Source organism: Athene noctua, chromosome 5 (genome assembly GCF_965140245.1).
Source record: "Athene noctua chromosome 5, bAthNoc1.hap1.1, whole genome shotgun sequence".
NCBI lineage: Eukaryota > Metazoa > Chordata > Aves > Strigiformes > Strigidae > Athene > Athene noctua.
Genome location: NC_134041.1, coordinates 1,425,363 through 1,450,168, shown reverse-complemented (window position 1 = coordinate 1,450,168; position 24,806 = coordinate 1,425,363). Strand labels below are relative to the sequence as shown.

General features: G+C 49.6%; 1 protein-coding gene across 1 annotated transcript; it reads left to right on the top strand.

Moving 5' to 3' along the window:
- Positions 1-4,121: 4,121 nt before the first annotated feature.
- On the top strand, positions 4,122-21,861 carry CTH (cystathionine gamma-lyase). Its single transcript, XM_074908052.1, has 12 exons — positions 4,122-4,338; positions 5,912-5,993; positions 6,463-6,558; positions 10,174-10,283; positions 10,908-11,039; positions 13,017-13,074; positions 13,385-13,462; positions 14,671-14,823; positions 14,932-15,053; positions 17,137-17,189; positions 18,385-18,523; positions 21,141-21,861. Exons 1-12 carry the CDS (start codon positions 4,177-4,179, stop codon positions 21,159-21,161), a joined length of 1,206 nt encoding a protein of 401 aa, XP_074764153.1. The 5' UTR covers positions 4,122-4,176; the 3' UTR covers positions 21,162-21,861.
- The last annotated feature ends 2,945 nt before the right edge of the window (positions 21,862-24,806 follow it).

Genomic DNA, 24,806 nt, shown 5'->3' with positions numbered 1-24,806 from the left:
GTGGCGTTTCTAGGGGAGCAGGGCCCGCCGTTGTGTCTCGGGCACGGGGAGAGGGTGTTCTGCCGCTCTGCGGGCCGGGCGGCTCGCTGCCCTCGCCCTGCGGTGCCCGCGCCTCCCTACAGGCCCGGCATCCCGGATCCTGGGACGCGCTCCCGGCTCACCCGGGCCTGTCGTGGGCTGCGGAGGGAGAGAAGCACCGGCTCTGGTGCTGCGTACCGTAAGGAAAGGACCCCGGTTCTGGGTCCATCGCAAGAATCTGCCGTGATGGCCCGTACGGATTCCTCTCAGTTTCGTGCGCGAAGCGGCGCAGGGGATCCAGGAGTGCCGTGGCCTGGGGTTCGTTACCCAACCGCGCAGATGACAGCGTGCGTTCTGTACGCCGCTGCGCGCCAGGGGTGGACACAAACCACGCGGCAGTGATATCCGTGAGATGAGCCAGTTCCCCTGGTTCACAAGAAAACAGAAGCTCTGGGTTACTTCCCCGGTCACGGAAGGTCAAGGGGTTTCTCAGCGCCATCTCAAATCAGCCCTTGTGCCTCTCCTCTGGTGCTCCTTCCGTGAACCCCCGTGTGAGCCAAGGAGGAGGAACAGGATGCTAACGCTGTTGGGAACAAAACCTCGCCCAGGCCCGTCGCTGTTTGCCCATCTCCCTTGTCTGCGTGGCTATTTCGTTCACCAAGGGAGAGGGACGTAGAAGGAAAAGACCCAGCATGATACACGGGTGTGAAACAAGAGGTTCCCTGGAGAGCAACAGGACCCGTACACGTTGTTTTCCTCAAAAGCACATGGAGGAAAAGGGAAAGATGGGACAGTTGTCGTGTCCTTATGTCGCTCCTTGTAGATGCGTTATCGTCTTCTAAAGTAACTGTGTTAGGTTCAGAGCTTCCAGATTTCCCTGAAGGAGTTCCTTTAGCACTAGTTCTGCAAGTATCGACTTACAGCAGTGGAATGAATCATTTAAAACCTGATGATGTGCCAAATTCCAGGTAAACTGGATTTCTTATTAATGCTTCCAGGGGAAAACACTTACAAGTTGTCAGGAAGATTAGATCTGCTGTGATAAAAGAATTACCTTTCTGTGTGACCTCTTTCTTCACCCAATTTGCATAGCCTCCTCTCATACTAAGTGGCTAGGAAGAATTCTAGGCAGAGAGGGGAACTACAAAACACGATTTCTGTGCCTGCTGTCTTCAGAGTGACAGCACAGCTGCTTCCCCCACAGCTATTTACAATTCTAATACGGAATTCTAAATAATTCTAGGGGGAAAAAGTAGTCACCTTTGCTCTATTGGCCTTTCCGACAAGATTTTTCTGGCTCTTCTTGTTTTTAGAGAAAATTCAACCCCATTTACAAACAGGATTGGAGAGCCTGGTGCTGTTGGCAGTTCTGATGTCCCCTGCCCGTTCTCCAGCGCTGCCCAGGAGGCCGTTTGCCCCGGTGCCGTGCGGGAAACGTGCGGGGCAAGGCTAGGCTGGTGGAGGAGGTGCACGAGCTCGGGTTTCAGCTGATGCTGGAAGCTTCACGTTGCATTTTTAATTACTGGAGGCCAGCTAAGAGGAGACAGAGGCATGAAGTCACTGTTTACCAGCCTATTAAGGAGTCCCTTATTCAATGTAGAAACATAATGAGTGCGTTACTAATGGGCACCGCGCTGTGACAACTGGTGTTTGCAGTGAATCCAGATGTCCTCCCGTGCTAGGACTGTGCCGTGTCATTATTACACACCTACAAATTCTTGAGAATGTTTCGGGGGTTTTTTACTGTCTAACAACAGAACTTGCTCTTGTTTATATTCTCCATCTTCTTAAATTAAATTGCTCTCTTGCAAGCACTAGGCAATTTAGATAAAAGTGGCAGGATCAGGTATGGTGGCAACGCGGAACTGTATTTTCTACAGTTTCTGGGCTGTGAGTCTATGGAAACTTCACTTATGGCATTCCCCAGGTAGGAAATAAATAATGGAGGAGTAATTTCTCATGGGTGTATTCCTCCAGGCAGGAGGACTTGTGTAGTCTATAAATGAATAGATCAAAAAAAATAGGAATAAAACATTAAATTTGTACAAAGCCCACATGTAGGCAGTAAGTGACAATTAGATACTCTAAGTGTGCACTGGCATTTATTCTAGCTGTAAGTCTAACATTTAAACTTACAAAAAGTACCTATAGAATATCGAAAGAACCCGGCTATAGAGAAATGCTCTCCCGCTGCCTTTTTCTGTATTTCCACAAGGCAAAACAAAACTAAATCAGGTCCTGGAGGACAGCGAATGGAAGTTGCCCGCTCTGGAGCAACAAACCTGTGCTTCTCCCAGGCATTCAGCACGACGGGCCCGAGAGACACGGGAGAGCAACACAACACACGCTTCGCAGGACATTTAAGGAAATTAACAGGAAAAAGTAGGTTCAGAAATTTTAAGGCGTTGTAGCTTCAGTGGCTTCCGTTCAAGTGGAAGTATTAATTCTCTTTTCAGCTGGTGCTGAACCAAAGCACTTTAGAAATGTTTATATCTCCTTATTCAGAAGACAAAACTCCCAGACCCACCAGCTCATTACTCGGGGTGCTCAGACTGCCCACGGGACTGGCCTCTGCCAGCTCCCTCCTGTCCTCAGGGGTGGGGGCAGCGGGGCGAGGATCCATGTCCGGGGAAGGAGCCCACGGCACCAACGTACGGACAGGACAGAACAACCTCCTCCAGAAACAGCCACAAAGGACTATTATGGGCTACGCAGGCAACCGTGACGTGGAACTGGAGGTAGAGGAGAAATCTTGTGCAGCAAGGAAATCATTCCATTTTCCCCTTGTGTCAGCTTGACTATCCTGAATTTGTCATAAAAATTATTATAAAAAGAAAAGGGAATCCTTACGATACGGCCTGAGGTTCGCTGGGCACACGGAACTTTGCTGCCCTGGCAGCAGGGTGGGTTCGAAGCAAAGCTTTCCCGGGGCGGATTTATATAGACGTTTCCCTATGGGAAACAGAGTTGTCACTGCAGGATTAAACTCCTCCATCCTAAATTTCAGGTTTCCACTCTGTGCCAAGGCTGAAAAATGGACTTGAGACTAATCAGTGTGTTCCTTCTGTTACCCTAAAAGCCATCAGAGGAACTCTGAGATGCGTTGTGGAGTCTCGGAAGGCAGAAATCCTGCCGTGCACGGGGGATCGCTCCACCTCACGTGCACACACTGAAACAAAAGTTCATCCTTCCTATACTTTAAAGACACAAATATTGGTGCACTTTCCAAGAAGTCTCCACCTTTCTGCCTATCTACTACATTTACATCCTGCTGGCATGGCAAAACTATACTACGCATGCGCGGGGGTCTCGGGGGGTTGTTGGTGGTTATTTGGGGAGTTACCCTCTACTCCTTTTTCCCTTTTATGGTCACGAATCGTTTGAGGACAATTTATTCTCCTTGGATGTTTCCCAGCTCCGTTGTCTGGCCGAGATGTTCTTTCTTATCCGCTGCCTTTGAGCATTTCAGCCAGGATGTATCTGTTGTCAAAGTGAGGGTATCTTCTCTTTAATCACTCAGGCCTTGCTAATCACTCAGGCCTTGTTAAATACAAAGGCAAACATTGTTTGGTGAAAGAATTTCTTAATATTTCCCCCTGTGAGACTTCCAGATCTACACAACGGGGTACAACGTGACCATATACAGTATAACGGCACTCCTATCACTAATTGTTTCAGGGCTCAGCTTGCAGGCATCAGCTAGCGGGCATCGCTTCCCCTTAGGCCCGGCTTGGCTCTGAACTGACCTGCGGGTGGGATGAAAATTATTTCAGATCCGGCCCAAGGGGCGCGGGGGGCGGCTGCGAGGCCCCCGGCGCACAGCTCCGGCTCTCGGCGGGGTGGCCGGGCGCGGAGGCAGGCGGCCGCCGCTGGCGGGGAGGGCTCGGCGGGCTCACGGCTCCGCCGGCGGGACCGTTACCGCTGCGGGCACCGGCCCGCGGGGCGGGGGGCAGGGGGGGCCCCGCGCTGGCGCCCCCCAGCGGCCGGGCGGGACCGCGGCGCGACGCCGCTCCCCGCCCTGCGGCGCGGGCGCTGCCCGGCCCCGCCCCGCCCCGCCCCGGCCAATGGGGGCGCGGCGCCGAGGCCCCGCCCCCGGCGGGGCGTGGCGTGGCGGCGGTGCGGGAGCGGGTGCCGGTGCCGGGGTCGGTGTCGGCGGCCATGGAGCGCGGCGGGGCGCGGGGCTTCCTCCCGCCGTTCGCGCACTTCTCCACGCAGGCCATCCACGCCGGGCAGGAGCCCGAGCAGTGGCGCTCGGCCGCGCTGGTGCCGCCCGTCTCCCTCTCCACCACCTTCAAGCAGAAGGCCCCCGGGCAGCACGCGGTGAGTGCGGCCGCCGCCACCGGACGCGCACCGCGGGGGGGTTCGGGGCCGGCGGTACCGCGCTCGGAGCGGGGCCGGGGGGACGCGGCCGGGCGCACGGCGAGGGCTCCGCGGCGCGGCCCGGCGGGCGGTGCTGGCCCCCCGCGGGAGGCGGCGGGCCCTGGGGACGGGACGGGGGCTCCCGGTTTGCACCGCCTGGAAATATTTCCCCTCCTGCTGGCTCCTGAGCAAAGCCAACCATCTTTTGTTCGGGTTTTTGTTTGGTTTTTTTCCCTCGCTGGGAGAGGTGGTTTCTCCCGCCGTGGGCTGGAGGGCCCGTTCTGGGTGATTTTGGGTGCGAAAGGCGCAGGAGGGGGCACCCAGCGCCCCTCGGGTTCGGCAGCCTCTCACGGAGGAGGAGGAGGAGGAGGAGGAGGTGGCTGCTCGCCCTGTTGAGATTCAGGCCTTGTCGCGGTTTGCACCCAGCAGGGAACTTCCTTGAAGCCCGCACGATCACAATACTCTGCCGCCGGGCCCCGGCAGAACACGCTTTCTCACTGACAGATGGTGTAAGAGGCTGCCCCAGTGGTCCCTCCAGAATATCTCATAAGTATTTCGTGGATGGATCGCAGAAAGCACTGGAAGTATTTGCGTTGAACTGTCCTCGAGTTTCCGATGGCTACAGCTCCCGTACGAGGGGAAATGGCACAAATTGGCAACACATAAATCGGTAATTTGTGCCAAAGCTGAGGGCTGAACGTCACGCTGTGCCGGTTGGGCAATAGGAATTCGCCTTGTGATCTTTGATTCCACACGAAATCGCTTACGCAGACTAAAATTGTGAATGCTTGTGAGTAGGTAGCTGTGTGGAAGACGGCCACGGAAGAAGGAGTCACGCGCTGCTGCGTTCACACGCTGATGCCAGAGCGGCCGTGTGTGTGCTGGGAGCTCTGGGAGAGCGGCCTGCCAGAGTCCTGATGCGACGAAGTTGTCATTAAACAGAAATCCTGAACGTACGCAAATACCAGGATGCTTAGCCAGGTTCTCTCTAACAAGTGCATCCATGCATGCGTGAAGGTTTTTTTTTTTTTCCTCATTAAATTTCTCGGTATTCACATAAAAGCCGTTGCACGGAAACGTGGAACTTGGTCTGATTGCATGCCAGGGTTTGAGCTTTACAAGAACTTTTGATGGGTGCAGGTTGGCACTGGCCGGTGCCCTAGAGCATCTTTCAAGCAGAGCATCGTGCAGATGGGGCATGTTCTCCCTGATAACTTCAGAATGAGTGGACTGTGTCAGCCCCGGGCCTTTTCTCCTACAGTGACGAGAGGTGGAGATCTAGGAACAAGTAGGAGAACGTGTCCAAGAATGTGTCTTCCCCCCGCACGCCCCTAGAAACCATTTTCAGGTTGGGGATGCCTGGTTGGATGTTGTGTGACATAGCCAGAAAAGCAGCCTGCTGTTCCCGGAGGAGGTGGCTGCGTGACCTCGGTGTCGAGAGCGGGGCATTTTCCGGAAGCTAGCACTATTCTCGTACAAAACTTCCTCAGTGCTCTCTCTTTAAGTTACGTTTGTTTCTTGCTTTTCACAACAGGGTTATGAATACAGCCGGAGTGGAAACCCTACGCGGGATTGCCTGGAGAAGGCTGTGGCAGCACTAGATGGAGCTAAATACTGTAAGCAATTAATAGGTTCCTTAAGCAAGATGTCAGCGCGTGTGTCTCCTGCTTTTCCACAGCAGGCACGTCCCGGGGAGCGAGGGCTCTGGGTTCCCAGCAGCAGCAGTACCCCAGCAAGGCTTTCACAGCCTCGACTACTGGTTAGGGGCAAGAGCTGCTTTGGGGGGTGAAAAGAGTCCAACACTTACCGTTCAGGAAAGTCCAGCTCAATGCTGGGCTTTCTGCAGTGCTTCCTCTGGCGGCGTTTGGTGCCTAAAGCTAAACTGAAGCCGTCCTTGCGAATGCTGGGTTCCGCTCTGCAGAGTCGGGCTGCTGCTTTTACTGACTCCGCTTAGGGAGTGAGATAGTGTGAGAGTGACGGAACAGGTTCCTTTGGAGAGCAAAGTGAGGAAAGCAAAGGCAAGTTTGACAAGGTTGCATCCCATTAAAACACAGTCTGTCTGCCACTTACTCTTTTCTGTTTTAGGTTTAGCTTATGCTTCTGGCTTAGCTGCTACTTTGAATATTACTCACCTGTTAAAGGCAGGGGATACGATTATCTGCATGGATGATGTCTATGGAGGTACGTAGAGCAAAAGTGGGGTTTTGATCTTCACTGGGCAGATGATTAAATGTACCTATTTTGTGATTCTCCTGAGCTTTCTGGATTTCCCACATAGGACCTAACTTTTCTTTAAAGCCTTTTCACTTTATGAGAACACAGAACACTCCTGCCTGATGTTGGGGTGAGAAATTCAAACGCTGAAAAATTCTGCGGCACAATAGGGGGGCTTAAAAAATAGAACTGACTAGTAATACATGCTCGAATGAGGGGATGATAGCAACGTCCTAGCCTAGATTTGTGGAGCAGGACCCTCTGCAGTCCAGCATAGCAGGGCTTCCCAGCTTCTGGGCTTTCTACTATTCCTTTCCTAGGTTTGACCCTTTTCCAGCCAGCGTTTTGTCTGAGCCGTTTCAGACAAGCATTCTGTCATCGTCCCTGAAAGCACAACTTGCATCTGTTCTGTCCGATGCGTCAGTGATGCTGCAGCCCCCTACTAGGTTTTGATCTTATGTAGGTTGGAGGGTTTTTTGATCCCTTATTCCAAGAAACTCCCCAGTAACAAACAGTGCATCCACCTCTGCCAAAGTCCTTCAAAAGGTTGATGCCACCCAAAAGTCCCAAGTAGGAAAGTCTGCCAGGGTGCCCTGTGACAATCCACGGCCTCAGTGCCTGGCTCCTTTGTTTCACTGATCAGCAAAGCTCGTTTCTGTCTCTGTCTGCTGCCAGACCCGGGCACAAAGAGAGCAAATCGGCTTTGTTCTTGGAGGAAGGTTGGAGAGACAGGTGGTACTTTCCCAAGTAACAGCTGGAAAACCTTTTAGCAAGAGTAATCACCTTTCCCACCGCTAAGAGTGACTTCTCTTTGCCAGTCAGTTCTCTGTGCTTGTACACATCAAATCTAAATACACCCAGCTGTGTGGTGTGATGGAGGGAAGGATCCATCCAGAGGGGCCTGGGCAGGCTGAGAGGGGGGACGGGCAAACCCCACGGAGTTCAACAGGGCCAAGGGCAAGGTCCTGCCCATGGGTCGGGGCAATCCCAGGCACTAACCCAGGCTGGGCGAGGAGGGGATGGAGAGCAGCCCCAGGGAGAGGGGCTTGGGGGGGTTGGGGGCAGAAAACTGACCGTGAGCCACCAACGTGCGCTGGCAGCCCAGAAAGGCAACGGTGTGCTGGGCTGCACCCAGAGCAGGGTGGGCACAGGGCGAGGGGGGGATTCTCCCCCTCTGCTCCGCTCTGGGAGACCCCCCTGCAGGGCTGGGTCCAGCTCTGGGGCACCAACAGCAGAAGGACACGGACCTGCTCCAGCGGGGCCAGAGGAGGCCACGGAGGCCTGTGAGGACAGGCTGGGAGAGTTGGGGGGTTCAGCTGGAGGAGAGAAGGCTCCGGGGAGACCTTAGAGCGGCCCCCCAGGGCTGAAAGGGGATGCAGGAACGGGGGGAGGGACTCTGGATCAGGAGCAGAGGGACAGGATGAGGGGTCACAGCTTTAAACTGACAGAGGGAGATTTAGATGAGATCTGAGGCAGAAATTCTCCCCTGTGAGGGGGGTGAGGCCCTGGCCCAGGCTGCCCAGAGAAGCTGTGGCTGCCCCCTCCCTGGCAGGGTTCAAGGCCAGGTTGGACGGGGCTTTGGGCAACCTGGGCTGGTGGAAGGTGGCCCTGCCCGGGGCACGGGGTGGCACTGGGTGGGCTTTGAGGTCCCTTCCACCCTAAACCAGCCTGTGAGTCTATAATTTGCTTTTAATGTCCTAGCTCTGTCATGCCAGATAGCTCTCCTCCGAAGTTGAGTGTAGACAGCAGCAAGCCCTGCTGACAATCTGCTCCTTTAATTCACAGCCCTCTCACCTCAGGACTCAGTCAATCAAAGTCATTTGGCCAAAGCATATTATCAGTTCCTCACTTCAGAAAGGCCCATAGGTGTATTTTTCAAGCAAAACCAGTTCACCCGCTCATCAGAGCCTCAGCGTGTGGTGGTTTCTACAGAGGTGAATTTCATCATTGGTCCCCTGAGTTGGTTTTTTTTTATACTTTTGTTGTAAAGAGAGCGGCTCCCCCCCAGACAGCCTCACTCAGCAGAGTTCACACCCCAGGGCACGGTGCATCTGCCCCTGTACGTGTTCAGCCCCTTCGTTCTTCCCTCAGCTATCAGGGCTTCTTGTCCCCTGATCCCTGCTTGCCTTCCTCCTCGGCTGGGCTCTTCTGCCTCTTCCCAGTCATCTTTCCTGCTCGTGTTGTTGCAGGCTGTGGCCTGGTCCTTTGTCACCGCGTCCTGGCGGTTGCCTGCGCTGGCTCCTCCGTGCTGCGCAGGGTTCACCCCCCCACGCCTGCCCTCTGCAGCCTGGCACACCTCAGCCCTGGAACAGCAACTCCGAGCCGTGGGTGCTGTGCTGGCACCTGTCCCTGCTCCCTGCGGGGTGCACGAGCTCTGGAGAGCTTTTAGGGCATTTTTTGGAAGAAGCCTGCCTGGGCGGGAAAGCAGCACTGCGCTTGCTGACTCCCGCGAGCCCGCAGTGTGCGAGGTCGTCAGGAAAACAGTGAAAGAAAGAGAAAAGCTCTCGGGCTGTGCTGGGAGAGCGTATGGCCTGGGACGTGTTCAGGGTTCTGGGAGGCGTGAGAGGGAGCTGTATGTTGTTGGCATCTCTGAACTCTGAGCCGTTGGGGTAACTTCTTAACAGGGGCTACGTCCAGTGGGAGCTCTCGTTTCCAGCGAAGGTTTTTTGAAGTGTGCTATTATTAAAAGCATGTAAGCCTACTATAAAGCAACTTTTCTGTGATTTGTCTTCATAAAGCCTATGTGAAAATTTCCCATGCTTGAATAAACTTACAGCACAAGAGAGAATATATAGCTTATTGTAGAAATAAAAGCGTTTCCCTGGGGGGAAAAAAAAAAAAAATCCTTCATGTGTAGCACTCGTCACACAGAATCATGCCCGTACTCTGACTATGGCTAGATGGCAAACTGCTTGTCTGCCCAAGTGAGTAAATGTTGAATAACCCTGGCAGAAAGACCCAATGAATTAATTTTTAATCCGACTTTGCCGGTGTTGCCAAATAGTCAGTGTGTTACACATTTACTGATCACCTGGTGCTTCTGGTTTCTTCTTTTAATCTTTCCAGTGAAAGGCTTCAAAGTCAGAAAGGAAGGAAATAATCACTTTTTTATGTTTCTACTACATGTTTATTTAATGGAATGATAAGAAGCCCAGTAGCTGGAGTCTTCCCCATGATTCTTCTTCTGCCAGATCCTCAATTAAGCTTATTAAATAGAAAAAAGAGTTTGAAAACACGTGGTAGAAAAAGGTTATTAAAAGTGGGGTGGGAGAGTTAGAAACAGGCAAACTAAAAGGAGTCTATTTAAATAATCTTCTGATTAAAAACCCCCCAAATGGTGCTTCGTAAGTCGCTGATTCTGTATTCCCATTATTGCTTTTCCATGATGTTAAAACTACAGCAATCTCTAAACTCGTTAGAAATGAAAAAAAATACTGATGTGCCACTTATGGTGGAGAGCATAAACCTGTACCCTCCTGGCTTTCTGTGAATGTGTACAAGAGACTGGGGATCAGTCAAGGAAGGTTAAGGAAGTTGTTTCATTTTGTTTCTCCGATTTTTTGCCTGGTTGGGTGTTTTTAGGCACAAACAGATACTTCAGTCAAGTCGCTGTGAAAATGGGTTTGAAGGTGGTTTTTGTCGACTGCACCAAACTGTCCTGCCTGGAAGCTGCAATTACACCAGAGACCAAGGTAGGGGAGAAGGGAATTGCTGAATTTGCTCACTTAACATCGTTAAATGATTTTATTCTTGCTCTCTCGTTACACTGGGTGTTTGTGTCTGCGCAGGGGGGGCTGAGGGGGTGGCCGCTGCGGGGCCAGGCTGGGCCACTGGGTGACCTTTGTGGTGCCTCACTGAAAATGCTTTAAGGGCAAAAAAACACCAGAGAGAGAGAGAGGAGGAGGCAAAAGGTAAGAAACAGCTGAGGGAGCACCAAGGTTGGAGGAGGAGAAGGAGGTGCTCCGTGGCACTGGAGCAGATAATCCCCTGCTCTAGTGGAAGATGATTCAGCTGGAAAATGTTTGGGCATCAAGACTTCCTTCTGCCTGTCTCAGGCCTTCTTCAGATGTGATGCACTTGGGTTTTCGAAAGCTTGGGTGTTCTTCCTGTGTCTCAGTTGTTTTTGTGGGAATATTACCCCTCCCAGGAAGCCTTGCCTTTCTTCAGCAGGGACACTTTCTTATCCCCACTCTGCAAACCTGCGTGGTAGGCTGGCGCTCGCCGAGTTAACATTTAAAAGCATTGATGATGTACACATGTACCGTCCCCAGCGCTGTGAAATCCCTGAGCTGATTTATGTTGTCGAATTCCTGCAGCTCGTTTGGATTGAAACGCCCACAAACCCCACGCTGAAGGTCATTGACATCAAGGCCTGTGCAGGTGTAGTGCATAAGCATAAAGATGTTCTTCTAGTGGTGGACAACACTTTTATGTCTGCGTATTTCCAGGTAAGCACTTTGCTTACGGTTACCCCCTTATTTCAGTGTATTTGAAGATTTTTTAAAATGGAAGCACCACCAAGGAACTGTAGTTTTGACCTGTGCGTTGTAGAATTCCCCGTTCTCTTTCTAAACACAGCCCGTGTACTGCTGCTCTTTACTTTAGTAAAGGTGGTGTGCAAAGTATTCCATAGCTGGCCATATACCAGCACGATACCAGCAAAACCAGTATAGCTCAGCAGTCAGGTCAGCACACTGAATCAAGGCAGGCAGGTAAGCCATTGGGACAGTGGCTTCTCTGTCATTCAGAAATCATGGGGTTTAGTTCTCACTGATGGAAATTCTAACAGGCCTGTTAAAAAGCGTCCTGGTTTCTAACTTTGGCCTTTTTATACCAATTCTGTTGTATATGTTCTTCATGATTTGTTCTGAACCACCTTCTAAAAAAAAGTAGTGGAAGGAAAAGTTAAAACAAGCAAACCCTGTTAAATCTTTCTTCGAGCCATTCAAGTTACCTTTTTCTTCAATATTTTGGTGAATGTGTGGCTCAGAAGTTTGTAATTTTGATCTCCAACAATTGGCTTAACTTTTCTGCTTTTATAGGACTAGAATACACAGAGCAAAGGCAATTTCCTAACTTCTAAAAGTGCTTCGGAATAATAAACTTCAAAGTCTTGTTCATCTTAACGTGGGCTAGAAATATTCCTGTGTATTTCCCAAGAGACCAAGCTAATCCCCTGTATTTTAGGTCTAAAGTAAAATTTTTCTATGAGTGCAAAAGGCAAGGTGTCTTTGTTGTTGTTAAGGGTACTAAAATCTTTGTAAATTAAGACAGCTTTACAGAAGGTGTTAACGCTTAGCTAAAGCAGCGCTTGAGTTTGTCCTGAACATGCCAAAAGCTTGGTGATTTTCTCCCCACAATTATTCCTTTGGAAAGACACGTGTGAAAGAAGAAAAGTGAGAGACTGGATATGGGAGCTAGTTAATGTACCTTTTATTGGCCTGGTGCTGAGCAAAAGTCAGTTGTAATGATTAATTCTAGCCAGGATAATAGGTAATGTCTTCACACCCCCCAGAGTGCTGCTGGTACACTGCTCTGAGAAGATCAGAATTTCAGAGTCGTTTATAGGGCAGCGTGGGGTGTCAGAGGCTCTGGTGTTTGTGCTGCTGCTCTGGCTGCGCGCTGGGGATGGACGTTATCCACGTCTGTGTTTAATCTGACAGCAGCAGTTTTTGTTCTAAATCTGCTGGCTTCGTTACCTTTCAACATACTGATACTCCCCAGTCTTTGTAATATGCCAATATTCTGTGCAAAGTCCTTTTAGTTAGCGACTGATTAAAAAAACATATTGTTCGTTACTTCTTGCCCGTCAACATCTCCGTTTGCCTCACCTGAAAAAGGCTTCTGGGAGGGAAGCTGGGAGGTTTGGGAAGAGAGACCTGGCAAACAAAACCCTTTGCACTTTCTTCAGGTTTTCAGGCATTCTGTTGGTGCAGCATCACTAAGACTGATATCTAGAAAACTGCAGGGGTTCTTGCTTTGCAGACTGTGTTGGAGTCTTCATTTTTCTAAGGACATAAACTTCAGAGGAGATCCCATTACTTATCCCTGCTTCTGCTAAGCAGTAGGACTATTTTTTTTCAAATATGAATGGGCTGTATGTTAGATGTCTTCAATCACTCTTCTCCCTGAAGCCGGTGGGAATTAGACCAGAGCTTTTAAATCACATTTTATTGTGGGTTCTTTTTATTGTGCTTATCTGGAATTCAAAGTGCTTTCCTGCACTGTTGTTTTTGTCACATATTCTATCTTCATGCCTGGGTTTTTGTGTTGGTTAAGTTTTGTGTTAAGTTTTTTGTGGGTTTTTTTTAGTTTCTCCACCCATTGTTATTTTCCGTGTTGCATCACAGCCTTCCTGGATAGCTTGAAGTGAACCAGAGTGCACACAAGCCTTAATCAGACCTTTTATCTTCATTTCATTTCAGCGTCCTTTATCTCTGGGGGCTGATATTTGTATGTATTCTGCAACCAAATACATGAATGGTAAGTCACAGCTCGGGCTGGCTATTTAAAAGCCATTCTGGCTACGGGCAGTTCACAGAAGCCAGTGTGTCTGCTGGTAATTCTTAGATGGGCCCTTAGAGAAGATGGACTTTATAGTCTTCATAGCTCCTAAACTATCCCTGGGAGAAGGAATATTGACCTGCCTTCGGGTCATAGACCTAGAGGTGTTTCTAGCCATGTCCCAAAAATGAGACTGTACTAGCAGCAGGACTGGGAAAAGGGGGGGTTGTGGCAGAGCCCTGGAGCAGACAGAGTGGCTGATTCTCTTCTTGTCTTCTTGCATTTTTAGGGCATAGTGATGTTGTGATGGGACTTGTTTCAGTAAACTGTGACGATCTCTACGAAAGGCTCAAATTCTTACAAAACTGTAAGTAGCGAACATAGGAAACACCTTGAAATGAATCGTGTTTAAGTACACCAGCTCCTAACGGGAAGCGTGTTGCAGGCACACAAGTATGAAATGTGTTTAGAGGTGTAGCTCAGGCATTTCAACGTGCAGAAGTGTAAATGCCTGGAGAGAAAGCGGTGACGCAGAGGTTGGAAGCCTGAATTCTCTTCCCTGCCTGTGAGTGGTGTGCAGGGTGGCCTTATGCAGCGGCGACGGCTCTCGGTGGGCTGTGGCTTCCCTCTCTAATAAGGACACTGGTCTGCACTTCTGGCTGCTGCTTGAAGAAAGCTGGGAGCTCTGGGGGGAGACACCTGGCAAACAAACCCTTCTGCACTTTGTTCAGGTTTTCAGCTCTTCTTTCAGTGCACGACCACCAAGAGTGCTCTCTAGAAAACTGCAATTTGTTTGCCTTGCAGACTGTGACATCTTCATTTTCTAAGGAAATAAACTTTAGAGTAAATACCATTACTTATCCCTGCCTCTCCTAAGCACTACAACTATATTTTTCACAGATGTGAAGGGGCTGTATGTTAGTTGTATTCAATCACTCCTCTCCTGAAGCCGGTGGGAATTAGAGCAGTGCTCTTAAATCACATTTTGCTGTGGGTTTAGAATTTGAAGAATGCAAGCAGCACCTGCAGTTACGGGGGGCATGGCTGTTTGCAAAGTTGCTCTTTAGGTTCTAGATGGGACCACAGCAGAAAGGGCACCATCCTTTCCTATATTCACTTGACCTTGTGTGTGAAGAGGCACGCAAACATTTAAATTATGCCTTTATTTAATTTCATCTAACCCGTGTCAAGTACACCTGGGGTTTTTTTAAACTCATTCACACATCAGAGGCTATGCCTAATGCAGAATTTTCTTATATGGGTTGATTTTAACAATTTGCTGCCTCTTAATTGTAACGAATAGATTTCTGTACAGTGACCTGTCTGCTCTCTGTCTACAACAGAAAGAATAAGGTGTATCGTGTCTAATGAATTTAATCCTCAAGACTTCATCTTGTTAATTCAGCTCATTAAATGGCTTCCCAGGGGTGTACAAGGAGGACCACAGGTTGCATCAGATGTCTGTTTGTCTTTGTCTGAACTTTAGAAATTTTGGGAATTAGTACTGTGTTCAGTTTTTACTAACAAACCCCCAAAGCCATTGTTTTATGTGGAATTTTATTTCGATTTCTGTAGCTCTCGGAGCTGTCCCGTCTCCCTTTGACTGTTACCTGTGCAACCGTGGTTTGAAGACGCTGGAAATCCGGATGAAACAACATTTCCGCAACGCCTTGGCTGTTGCTCGATTTCTCGAGTCAGATTCCCGGGTGGCAAAAGTCATCTTCCCAGGTGGGCTGGCTTCACCCCTCATGTCACCCTGCCTGCCCGCGGGCTGCTGCTGCGGGGCTGAGGGTCGCCTGCTTGTAATGAACTTAAAGTAACTGCTACAAATTTCAGGCCTGCCCTCACACCCTCAGCATGAGCTGGTCAAGCGGCAGTGCACCGGCTGCCCTGGGATGGTCACCTTTTACATTAAAGGAAATTTTGAACATGCTGCTACCTTCCTCAAGAATTTAAAGGTAAATGATGGTAAATACGCACTAGCTTAGAGGGACTTGAGCCCGTCCTTTGGAGGGTGATAATGGAAGGAAGTGGTTTTTCTGGGGGACTTGAGCCCATCCTTTTGAGGGTGATAATGGAAGGAAGTGGTTTTTCTGGGGGCGTGGAGAATCTTTCTCTGTACTTGCAAAGCTCCTAAAGTCTTGTGGGTGTAACCATCTCTAAATAATAGATTATTTGTAAATGGGAGGCTAATGAGAGGGAAGAAAAGGATGCCTCAGCTTATTTGTTTACACAGCAGAGTGTAGTATGTCCAGGTTAGCCCAAGCTTTGCTTCTAATGAAGGGCCTGTGTACCACCCTTTTACAAAAATACCTGTAGTGTTTGAAAGCAGAAAGGCTGTGGCTGGTGCAATACTGTCATAATATTTCAAAGTACTCATCAGGAGAAAAAAACCCATTGAGAAATGATATGAGTCATGAAGCAAAGAGGGAGTCCCTCAGTTTGCAGAACAGTTGTTTGGGTATTTTACCTAAACTATAGGCTCTTGCTCCTGTCTTTGCAATGTGTTAATTCTGCCTGTACTCTTTGATGTGTTTGCTAGTCTTGATCTCTGGTTAATTTGCATCCTGCCTTTGTGTTCTTGCTGTTCTGTTCTTGGAAAAACAAATCGGTAATAATTGACAAAGGTAAAGTAGAACTTCCTTCTCCTCCCTAACTTGCCAGCTACTGTCATCAGCTGAAAACAAATTTACTAAAAATACGATTTTCCCACAAAATCTCCTTTTACGTGAGAGAGAGCATTTAATCCTGGCCCAGGAGATCTGCCAGCTTTGACAAAAAACATCAGAGAGCATGTTCCAGAAGCAGTCCCTTCTGAGTGTGTGCACTTCAGCCCTTCGCCTCGGATAACCATCAGGTTGTCACTAGGTTGGTTCAAAAGTCCTTTCCTTAAACCAGGCTGAGAGGAGGAGTTTGTAGACTATAGCTGTTTCTCCATATGCTTAAAGCAGAGCTTTTAGATACTCTTTTTTAGGAAAAAAAAACCCAACAAACCTCTAGAAGGAAGAGGCATAGGATTTTCTCCTTTTTCAGCTCCAGATTGTTAAGTACCCACTTCTCATTCATCATTTGTAGCTTGAAGAGAAGGATTCTTTGGCTGATAGGTTTAGTTGTATTTCTGTTTCTGCTAATGTGAGTAACCAGGGCTGGAGAGGAATGCTGAGGGCAGTAAGTGCGTTCACAAAAGACAAGTTGTGAATCCCTGCCGGAGAGCAGTTGGCTCTCTAGAGAGCCTTTTTGTCATCCAGGGTATATGTCCGTAATTCAAAGAGCAGTGCTAAAACCCCTTTAATTATCAGGAAGCGTTTCACAAACACTACTACTGTTAAGCACTGAGAAACTGAGGCTGGTTTACTAAACTGACCCTCAGACTTGAGCATTAAGTGAAAAAAATCAGTTCAGCCTGATGAGGAGAGTCTTAAAAGTTTGGGTTGTTTTTTTTTTTTTCCCCATCAAGTCTGCCATTTGCAGCCTGGAAAGCAGAGGTGTTAAATATGAGTGGTGAGGCGTGATGCTGAAAGCAGAGTGTGTCAGGGTAGGATATAATCACTTAAACTTTAACTGAACTTTTGGAGATCTTAGTCTTACTTTGTTCAGGCAGGCTGCTCTCTCCTTCCTCTGAACGGAATGAAAACTCTGCCGGTGCCCCGGCAGAACCTGCTCCCTTGGGCTGTGCGTTTCTGCTCCTTCTCCCCTTCTGCTCCTCCTCCACTGCTGCCCATGCACGGCCCCGCAGGAACTGCTCCAGAGCTGGACCTGCTCAGCATGGGCATATTTTAATTTCAGTTTTACATCAGTGTCTCTCTGGAGCCTTTTTAGGACAAGACTTGTCTAAATCTTAATAGTTCTTAACTGCTAAATGTACACTTTTTTCCCCAGTTCCAGATAATACCTTTCATAACATAAAAGTTCTTGTAGAAAAAAATTCGAAGAACCACCCCAAACAAACCAATAAACGTCCCTTTTTCCTTCACTGTCTCTTTCTAAGCATTCATAACCTTACACTTCTTATGTTAACTTCTGTGTCTTTTTTTCCCGTAGGTTTTTGCACTGGCTGAGAGTCTGGGAGGATATGAAAGCCTCGCAGAGCAGCCGTAAGTCATTCTTTATCTTAAAAGTCTGAAAAAGCTGCACAGCAACAAAATAGTGGCTGATCTGTTTTTACGGGAGTTCTGAAAACTTTCTAATACACAAAGCCAAGATATTTTGCATATCATTGAAATTCAAGGCGAGTAGGTCGTGTAGCACAAACCCCAGTGGCTGCTCCAGAAGTGAGTGTGACTTTGGTGACTCCAGGAATGCGGGGATGAGGGCATTTCCCCGCTCCCTTGTCTCAGCTGGCAGAGTGGGCTGCAGTTTGCTGCTGCGGTGACAAATGCAGGACGTCACCGTGGGTTTGAGTAAGTCATGGTGAGCAGATTTGGGCACGCCAGGACGTGAGCTCTGCCGTTCTGCCTGCTCACACAAGAGGGCATGGTCAGCATGCTGCACCCCATCCGTCTCCGTGGCAGGGAAATTCTGTGGGGATTCGGTAACACGGAGTTGCCCCTGTCTAGGTTCAAAGGCTAAAAATGGGATTTTATGGAATGAGATTATTTTACTTAAATCCGATTTGCTTTTCAAAAAGATACGTGGGAAGTTATGACTGAACTCGCATGCTAAATCATTTCAGCTGCTTATTTTAGAATAACAGCAAATCTTAAAACACTTAAGGAGTTGAAAGGTAATTGCTGATCAGTGGATATCAGTGGGGGAAATAGCTTCTTACCTATATCTTCCATAGCCAGAGAGAATAAATTCTTCAGGCTAAACGGGTACAGTTTGACAAGTGATCTGAGAAACCAGAAGTTAAAACAAGAAAAATTAAAAATCAGATTTTGTATTGGAGTTTGTATACTATAGCCGTTTCTCCATATGCTTAAAGCAGAGCTTTTAGATACTCTTTTGTAGAAAAAAAAACCCCAACAAACCTCTAGAAGGAAGAGGAATAGAATTTTCTCCTTTTTCAGCTCCAGATTGTTAAGTACCCACTTCTCATTCATCATTTGTAGCTTGGAAATACTGTGCTGAAACGCTGGGAGATACAGATCACTGACGTGTCTGCCGTTTGCCTAATTTACAGTAACTGATACGATCTCTTCCCATCCGTGGGTTAACCTGCAGGTGGCACACAAAAGGTGTAAAATCTTCGTGCAGTTTCAGGGGATGCTGGCAGGAAACCACCGGCTTTGGTCTTTACCAACAAAAATAAAAACTTGTAAAAAAAAAAGGCTATTTTTTGTCCTCCAGGGCCATCATGACTCACGCTTCAGTGCCTAAAGAAGATAGAGAAGCTCTTGGCATCAGCGATACACTAATTCGCCTGTCGGTTGGTTTGGAAGATGAAGAAGATTTACTGGCAGACCTAGACCAGGCTCTGAAAGCTGCGGTACGTGGGCCCTTACCTTAGTGCCCTCACTCTGAGAATATTTCCCCGACTAGTCCTCTGCCTTTCACAAAACTGTCTCCTGGTAATTCTTACCTCAGCGTTCAAACTCCGCGTGCCTTGCAGAGCGTGTGCAGGGGTCTGAACTTTCGTCGTTAGGTTTCTCTGTGCGGCAAAGTGCACAGTCCTGGTCTGTCACGAGTTGAAGTCCAGCCTTGGGGAGGCTCGTGGGGAGGTGCCACAGTCCTCAGCGTGTGCTTCAGAGTTTTAGGGGGGGTTGAAACCTACTAAGGAACTTCAAGAAAAGAGATTCCACCAGAGAGTAAGTTCAACAGGAACACTATTTCATTTACAAGCACTACTTCTGCTCCTCTGAGTAAGTTCAGTAGTAGCACTATTTCATTTACAAGCACTACTTCTGCTCCTCTGAGTAAGTTCAGTAATAGCACTATTTCATTTACAAGCACTACTTCTGCTCCTCTGAGTAAGTTCAACAGGAACACTGTTTCATTTACAAGCACTACTTCTCCTCCTCCGAGTAAGTTCAACAGGAACACTATTTCATTTACAAGCACTACTTCTCCTCCTCTGAGTAAGTTCAACAGGAACACTGTTTCATTTACAAGCACTACTTCTCCTCCTCTGAGTAAGTTCAACAGGAACACTATTTCATTTACAAGCGCTACTTCTCCTCCTCTACCCAAAGTTCTGTGTTTCAGATAATAGATTACAGTTGTTCTTTACACATGGTAATGAATGTGGTGCCATGTGAGAACTTCTCAAGGCAGGTCACCTAAAGCACACGAGGTGTAGATGTGTGTGTACGAGTACCCAGACGTGCAGGCGTGCAGGGGAGAGGCTGGTCAGATGGGTGTTGGTGCTGCACAGGTCCGTGCTGTGCTTTGGGTCGGCCGATGCTGCGACTGAAGGAGCAATGGGTTTTTTTCACAAGGGTTTCTATAATCATTTTTTTACTGGAAAGGATTAGTCTCAGCTGAAGAATAGAAGGTATGGGCACTTGGCTTTGATGGTGTGGTGGGTCCCCTTTGGCAGCTGCAGACCTGCAGTTTGATGTACCGGTACCTGATGGCAGTGTCCTACTAGACTCTCCATTTATCACGCTGCGACTTGTCAAGGGCCTTGCCAATGCCTTTGCTTTCTGCAGTTGCAGATAACTTATTAGGGGAGTTTCCCAGATGATCCTAGGAAGCAAATCGCGTCATGTGAAGGGTCCTTTCTTTTTCCCGGAGGGAGATCCCTGACCTTCGGGTATGCAGGAGAATTCCTCTTGATGTGAAATCCCGTGGCAGCTCTAGATCGGGGTGCGCGAGCGAAGGGTGTGAACAGGATGCCTTAAGCCTACCCACACTCCGCCTCAGCCTCTAAGCTTGTCTGTTCTCCAGAACTTCAATGGAAGACTAAAATCCTTCCAACCTTCTTAAGCACAATTATGTGTTGGGGAGAGGAAGGAGAATTTCCTTCTGATCCTGGTGGGAACAAGCAGAGCCCAAAGGTGCTGCTGCCAGAGCAAAGCACCAGCCACTCCCTACAAACGCTGTTGGAGGTGTCGGGCTATCTGTCGCTCACGGATGCCTACCAGATCTTTGGTTCTTGTTGCCACCTTAGTTTTTGTTCTCGGAACTGCCAACTACTGCCACACAACCACACCCATAAAACTTGTTACTTTGCCTTTACAACTTTGGGTTCTGTTCCCAAGTATCCCGTTTGCCCGATACAGAGCGTCGCTCCTAGAAAGTCAGACACCTCGATTGACAAAAACTAAATGTGCTTCTGGTCTCTTTGTAGCCACTTGCTTGCCCGTCTCTCCCACGCAGGCAGATGTAGGTATGGGGCACGGTGCTACCAGGCAGCAAAAGCATCCCGTCAGGGCAGCACACTCGCTGCCATGCCGCGGGGCGGGCAGGGGCGTCCGCGACAGGGACCCAGAGCAAGGGCTGCAGCAGGGCACAGCCCAAGGGGGCTTCAGCAAGGGTTGCAATACAGTTTAGTAAATAACCACACTCAAAACACATGAGTTTCCTTCTTCCCTTCTCCCAGCTGGTACTTTTGTACTGTAGGCGCACCGTAACTCTCGCTGGTTTGGCTGCTTGTTGTTTTTGAGTGGGAATTCTGCTGATTAGGTGACTCCTCAGGCGTCTGCGGTGCTGAGGGCAGAGTTCACAGGCTTTGGTGGACCTTGAGTCGGCTCCAAGTCAATGGCCGAGGCAGAACTAGGTTCAGCCCTACCTTGTTCTCCTCTGCATCCCTGCTGGCACCTCCATCGCAAAAAAAGAATTAAAAAAATACAGAGGTTTGCCTGTGGGAGAGAACATGGTGGCATGGTGGGTAAAGTATAAATCTGAGTCCTGCAGCAGTTGTAGCAGATAAATAGGAGTTTGATGTACTGTACAGACAAGTAAATTTTTTTGTCCCTTTCTTTTTTTTTTTTTTTTGGTGATAGGGAAAATTAGCAACAGTAACTGCACGTATTTCCATATGCCAGCACAGAGCGTGAAGAGAATCTAACTCTAAAATGTATCTTATTTATGAAAATAAAAAAAAGTGCCTGGTTGGAATAGGTACATAGCATCATTACCTCTTACTTTTCCTCTTGTTGCAGTGTGCAGACCGTAAGGCTTGACGTTGAAAACCGGAACTTGGAACGGAACATTGAAACAGTTAAAGAAAATGACACGGAAAGCCAAATCACTAATGATTTCCCTTTGATTTGCCTCTGAGAATTTAAATGTGCTCGATCGACCGCTGGGCTCCCGGGGAGTTCTCCTTTTGTGCTCTTACGTTTGTGGTGCTGCTGCCTGGCTGGACGCAGACCGTGCGCTGCGGGACGCAGCCCGTGCTCCCCCGTGGGTCCGTCCTGCTCCGGTGTGGTCCCTTGGCTTTGGCATTTACAGAGCCCATACGTTGTGCTTGCGAGCAGCCGTGCTGCACACTCAGCAATATCATCCCAGTCTTCCCAGCGGGGATTAGTGTTTCTCACCTGTCGTGCTGACGGCGCGGGGCTGCTCGCTCAAAAGGCTTGGTTTCTGATTCTGCTCCTCAGGATGCACACTGAATGTTGCTCATATTTTCTGATCCGGCAGTCCGACTTAAAAACTGTTGATTTGGTTTAATTAGGCTGGAAATGCGGTTAAATAGTTTTCACCCATTGATGTTTTATGGCGTATTGAAAATGAAGTGAAATCCAAGATCTGGTAAACCGTAGTAACTTTCTAAAGAGGATTCTTCCCCCTTTTCAAAAGAATCATGTAATGGTGGTAATGATTTGGTTTATATTTGGAATGGGAATCATTTTAATTAAAATACGCTTTGAATTTGCCTGATGTATTGCTTGTTTTGACATTTGCATCTACTGCTTGCGTTCAAAATCAGGTGATAAAAAAAGACCCGGGATTTGTTTAAATTTTCCTGTGGGAAAATGATTTAATTGATGCTTTTACTTGTGTTGAGAAAGCAAGATGTCAATTCTAATGTATAGCAGCTGATTGTGCAAGGAACATGTGGGTGCCTCGGGGTGCTGCTGGCTCGGGGTGGGTGGTGGGTGGCTGCCTGAAGCCCCTGCAGGGTGATCTCGGAGCAGAGCGCAGCCCTCCTGCCCGCTGCCTCGCGGCTTGGCGGAATGTCTGTGCTGAAGAACCACGGAAGAGGCACAAATACAACAGATTCTTGTTGCGAGGCCGATGAGACCGATCTGTCGTGGTGAAAACATCGAGCTTTCCCCAAACTAAACAAGAACTAGTCTTTCTGGGGCTGTCTTTTGGTTGTGTCTCTTTCTCAGAGCTGACACGCAATGCGAGTTCGGCGACTTCCACTGATGGGAACTGTCTGAGGTGGTGGCACGGAGCCGCCTGACGCGTGTGCAAGCGAGACGGGCTGGAGGCAGCTGCCGTGAGCCGTGGCCGTGCCCCGAGCGGGGATGTGTCGGCTGCTGCTGCGGTAGGAGAGTGGAGCCCACGCGCTCCGTGGGGCAGGGGCTGAGGGCGAGGGGGCAGGAGCGCATCGTGCCGAGTCGGTCACGCTTAGTCTGTGAGATCAGTGAAAAGGTGCGGGTAGTTTTTTATCCTGGAGGGTAACTATTGTTGCTGTACTATCCAGCTCTGGTTCTGACTTGGCGTAAGCGGCCCATCGGTGTTAATTTCCGTGGGAAGAATTCAGCAAGTAAGTTCTGGCATCTGTAATCACGAGCGTGGCTTTGAGAACCTTGACAGGCTCCAGATGAGCTGCGCCGGCGCGTGGCGCATCGGGGAGGGTGGGAAGGGGCCGTGGTGGGGGAGATCCCCCACCAGCTGGGTGGGAGAGCGGCGGTGGGAGCCAGCGGGAGCCCGGGCAGTGCCGGGAGCGCGGGGCTGCTGGGGGCCGATCCCGCAGGTCGGGGGTGGCGGGGCTGTGCCCGGCGCGGGCGAGCGGAACCCCGTGCGCTGCCTCGGTGTGAGGTCCCCGGGAGGAGGGAGCCTGTGTGTGTCCGCTCACGGGTCACGGCAGAGCCCAGCCTGCCTTGCAGGGCCCAGCACAGTGCCTGGGCTCAGGCAGAGCTTTACGTAGGCAGAGACTTGTATTTGTTGTCATTAAAATGAAGGCTGTGCTTTCTATACCGGGTCGATAGAGCATTTCAGTGTGAAACAGAAAGACAATCCAATCATCCTGTCTAGGCACTGTGCCTTTGAGCAGCGAACAATTATGTATTTGACACGCAGACAGAATAGTCTTGATTATCTAGAATGATTAACGCTTGGGAAAACTGAGGTGAAGGTATGCATACCCAACAGGCACCTCACTCGTTCGCATATGAGTGTGTTACAAAAGCAGGTGCAGAGTAAGAAGCTAGAGGGGATGTAGGCTGGTAGCTGGTAAGAAAATGAGGAGCCCTTGTTATTTTTCAAAAAGAGAACTGGTGATGGAGAGCCTCAAAGGCATGGTGGCTGTGTTGTGTGAGCTAGTGACCCTCCCCACTCTAGTGACACCCATCTTCCACGTTAACCTCTCTTTAGTCATGTTTGTGGTCACAGCATTTTTTGGACTAAATATCTGATTTAATGTCTATACGCCCAGTCCCGATAGTTTTTGCAGTGTCTTTACTAACACGGATGCAATGAGGGATGAACATGGGCAGCTTTAGAAAGGATAAAGTGAAGGTGTGCCCACGAGGAATCGATGGGGAGATGGGACTGTCCCAGGGTCTCTTTGCACCCTGGGGTGGCAGCAGTGGGCTGGAGCCCCCCCCCCAGCTCGCCCAGAGTGAAGCAGTAAAGGGTGAGCAGCTTGTGTTTTCCCCCTTCCCAGGAGATCAGGAACCAGAAGTAATTTTTCCATTATTCTTTATTCATCTGAATATCCTTGATCAATGTTTCCAAATTAGATCACAAATGTCAAATAAGATTTCACTGAAATGTCCAATACGGGAGCTGCCGCAGTGAAGTAATGCCAGTTCATGGCTGGGCCCAGCCCCCGGGGGCTGAACTGCCATCGGGCCGTGGAGGGGACAAGTTACTGACGCAGACGAGTCCTGGGGGAGGAATTGGCAGCGGTGAGGGGCTGCCTCCTGCCGTCCTGTATGACCTGTGCCCTCGGCGTGGCTCGTTTTGGGGGATTGCGGCTCAAGCTGGCCCCTTCCAACCTTGCCCCAGCTCAGGAGGCATTTGTCTCCTTGCAATCGAGTCAACCAAGTTTTAAGCATAGCTACATACTACAGCCTTACAATCAGGATACCCTTCCTTCTGCTGAGGATTTCCCAGGCCTGGCGCAGCCGCTGTCTTTACCCTGATGGCTCCTGGGGACGAGCCTCCGGAGAGCTGCGATGTGAGGCTTGGGGAGACGTGGTTCTGTGCTGGCTCGGAGCCTGCAGAGCCACCCCCCCTGCAGCTCGTGGCAGGGTCCGTACGGGTGTTGTGTACAGCATTTGGGGGTTTGGTTCAGTTTTTCTTGTTCCTCCAAGGTGTGGGTTACTGCTGACACCAGGCCAGCAGCTTGCAAAAGCCCCTCCCCAGCAAGGTCTCTGAGAGAGGTGAGTTTTTCTGGGAAAGCATGGAGCTGTGTTGTGCAGTGGCCTCAAGCTGCCCAGGGCAGGGTCAGGCTGGCTCTGAGGAAGGATTTCTGTGCAGAAGGGGCTGTTGGGCGTTGGAATGGGCTGCCCAGGGCAGGGGGGAGTCCCCGGGATCCCTGGAGGGGTTGAAGAGTCGGGCTGAGCCAGCGCTGAGGGATCTGGGGGAGTTGGGAAGGGTCAGGGGGAGGGTCATGCTTGGGCTGGAGGAGCTGCGAGGGCTTTTCCAAC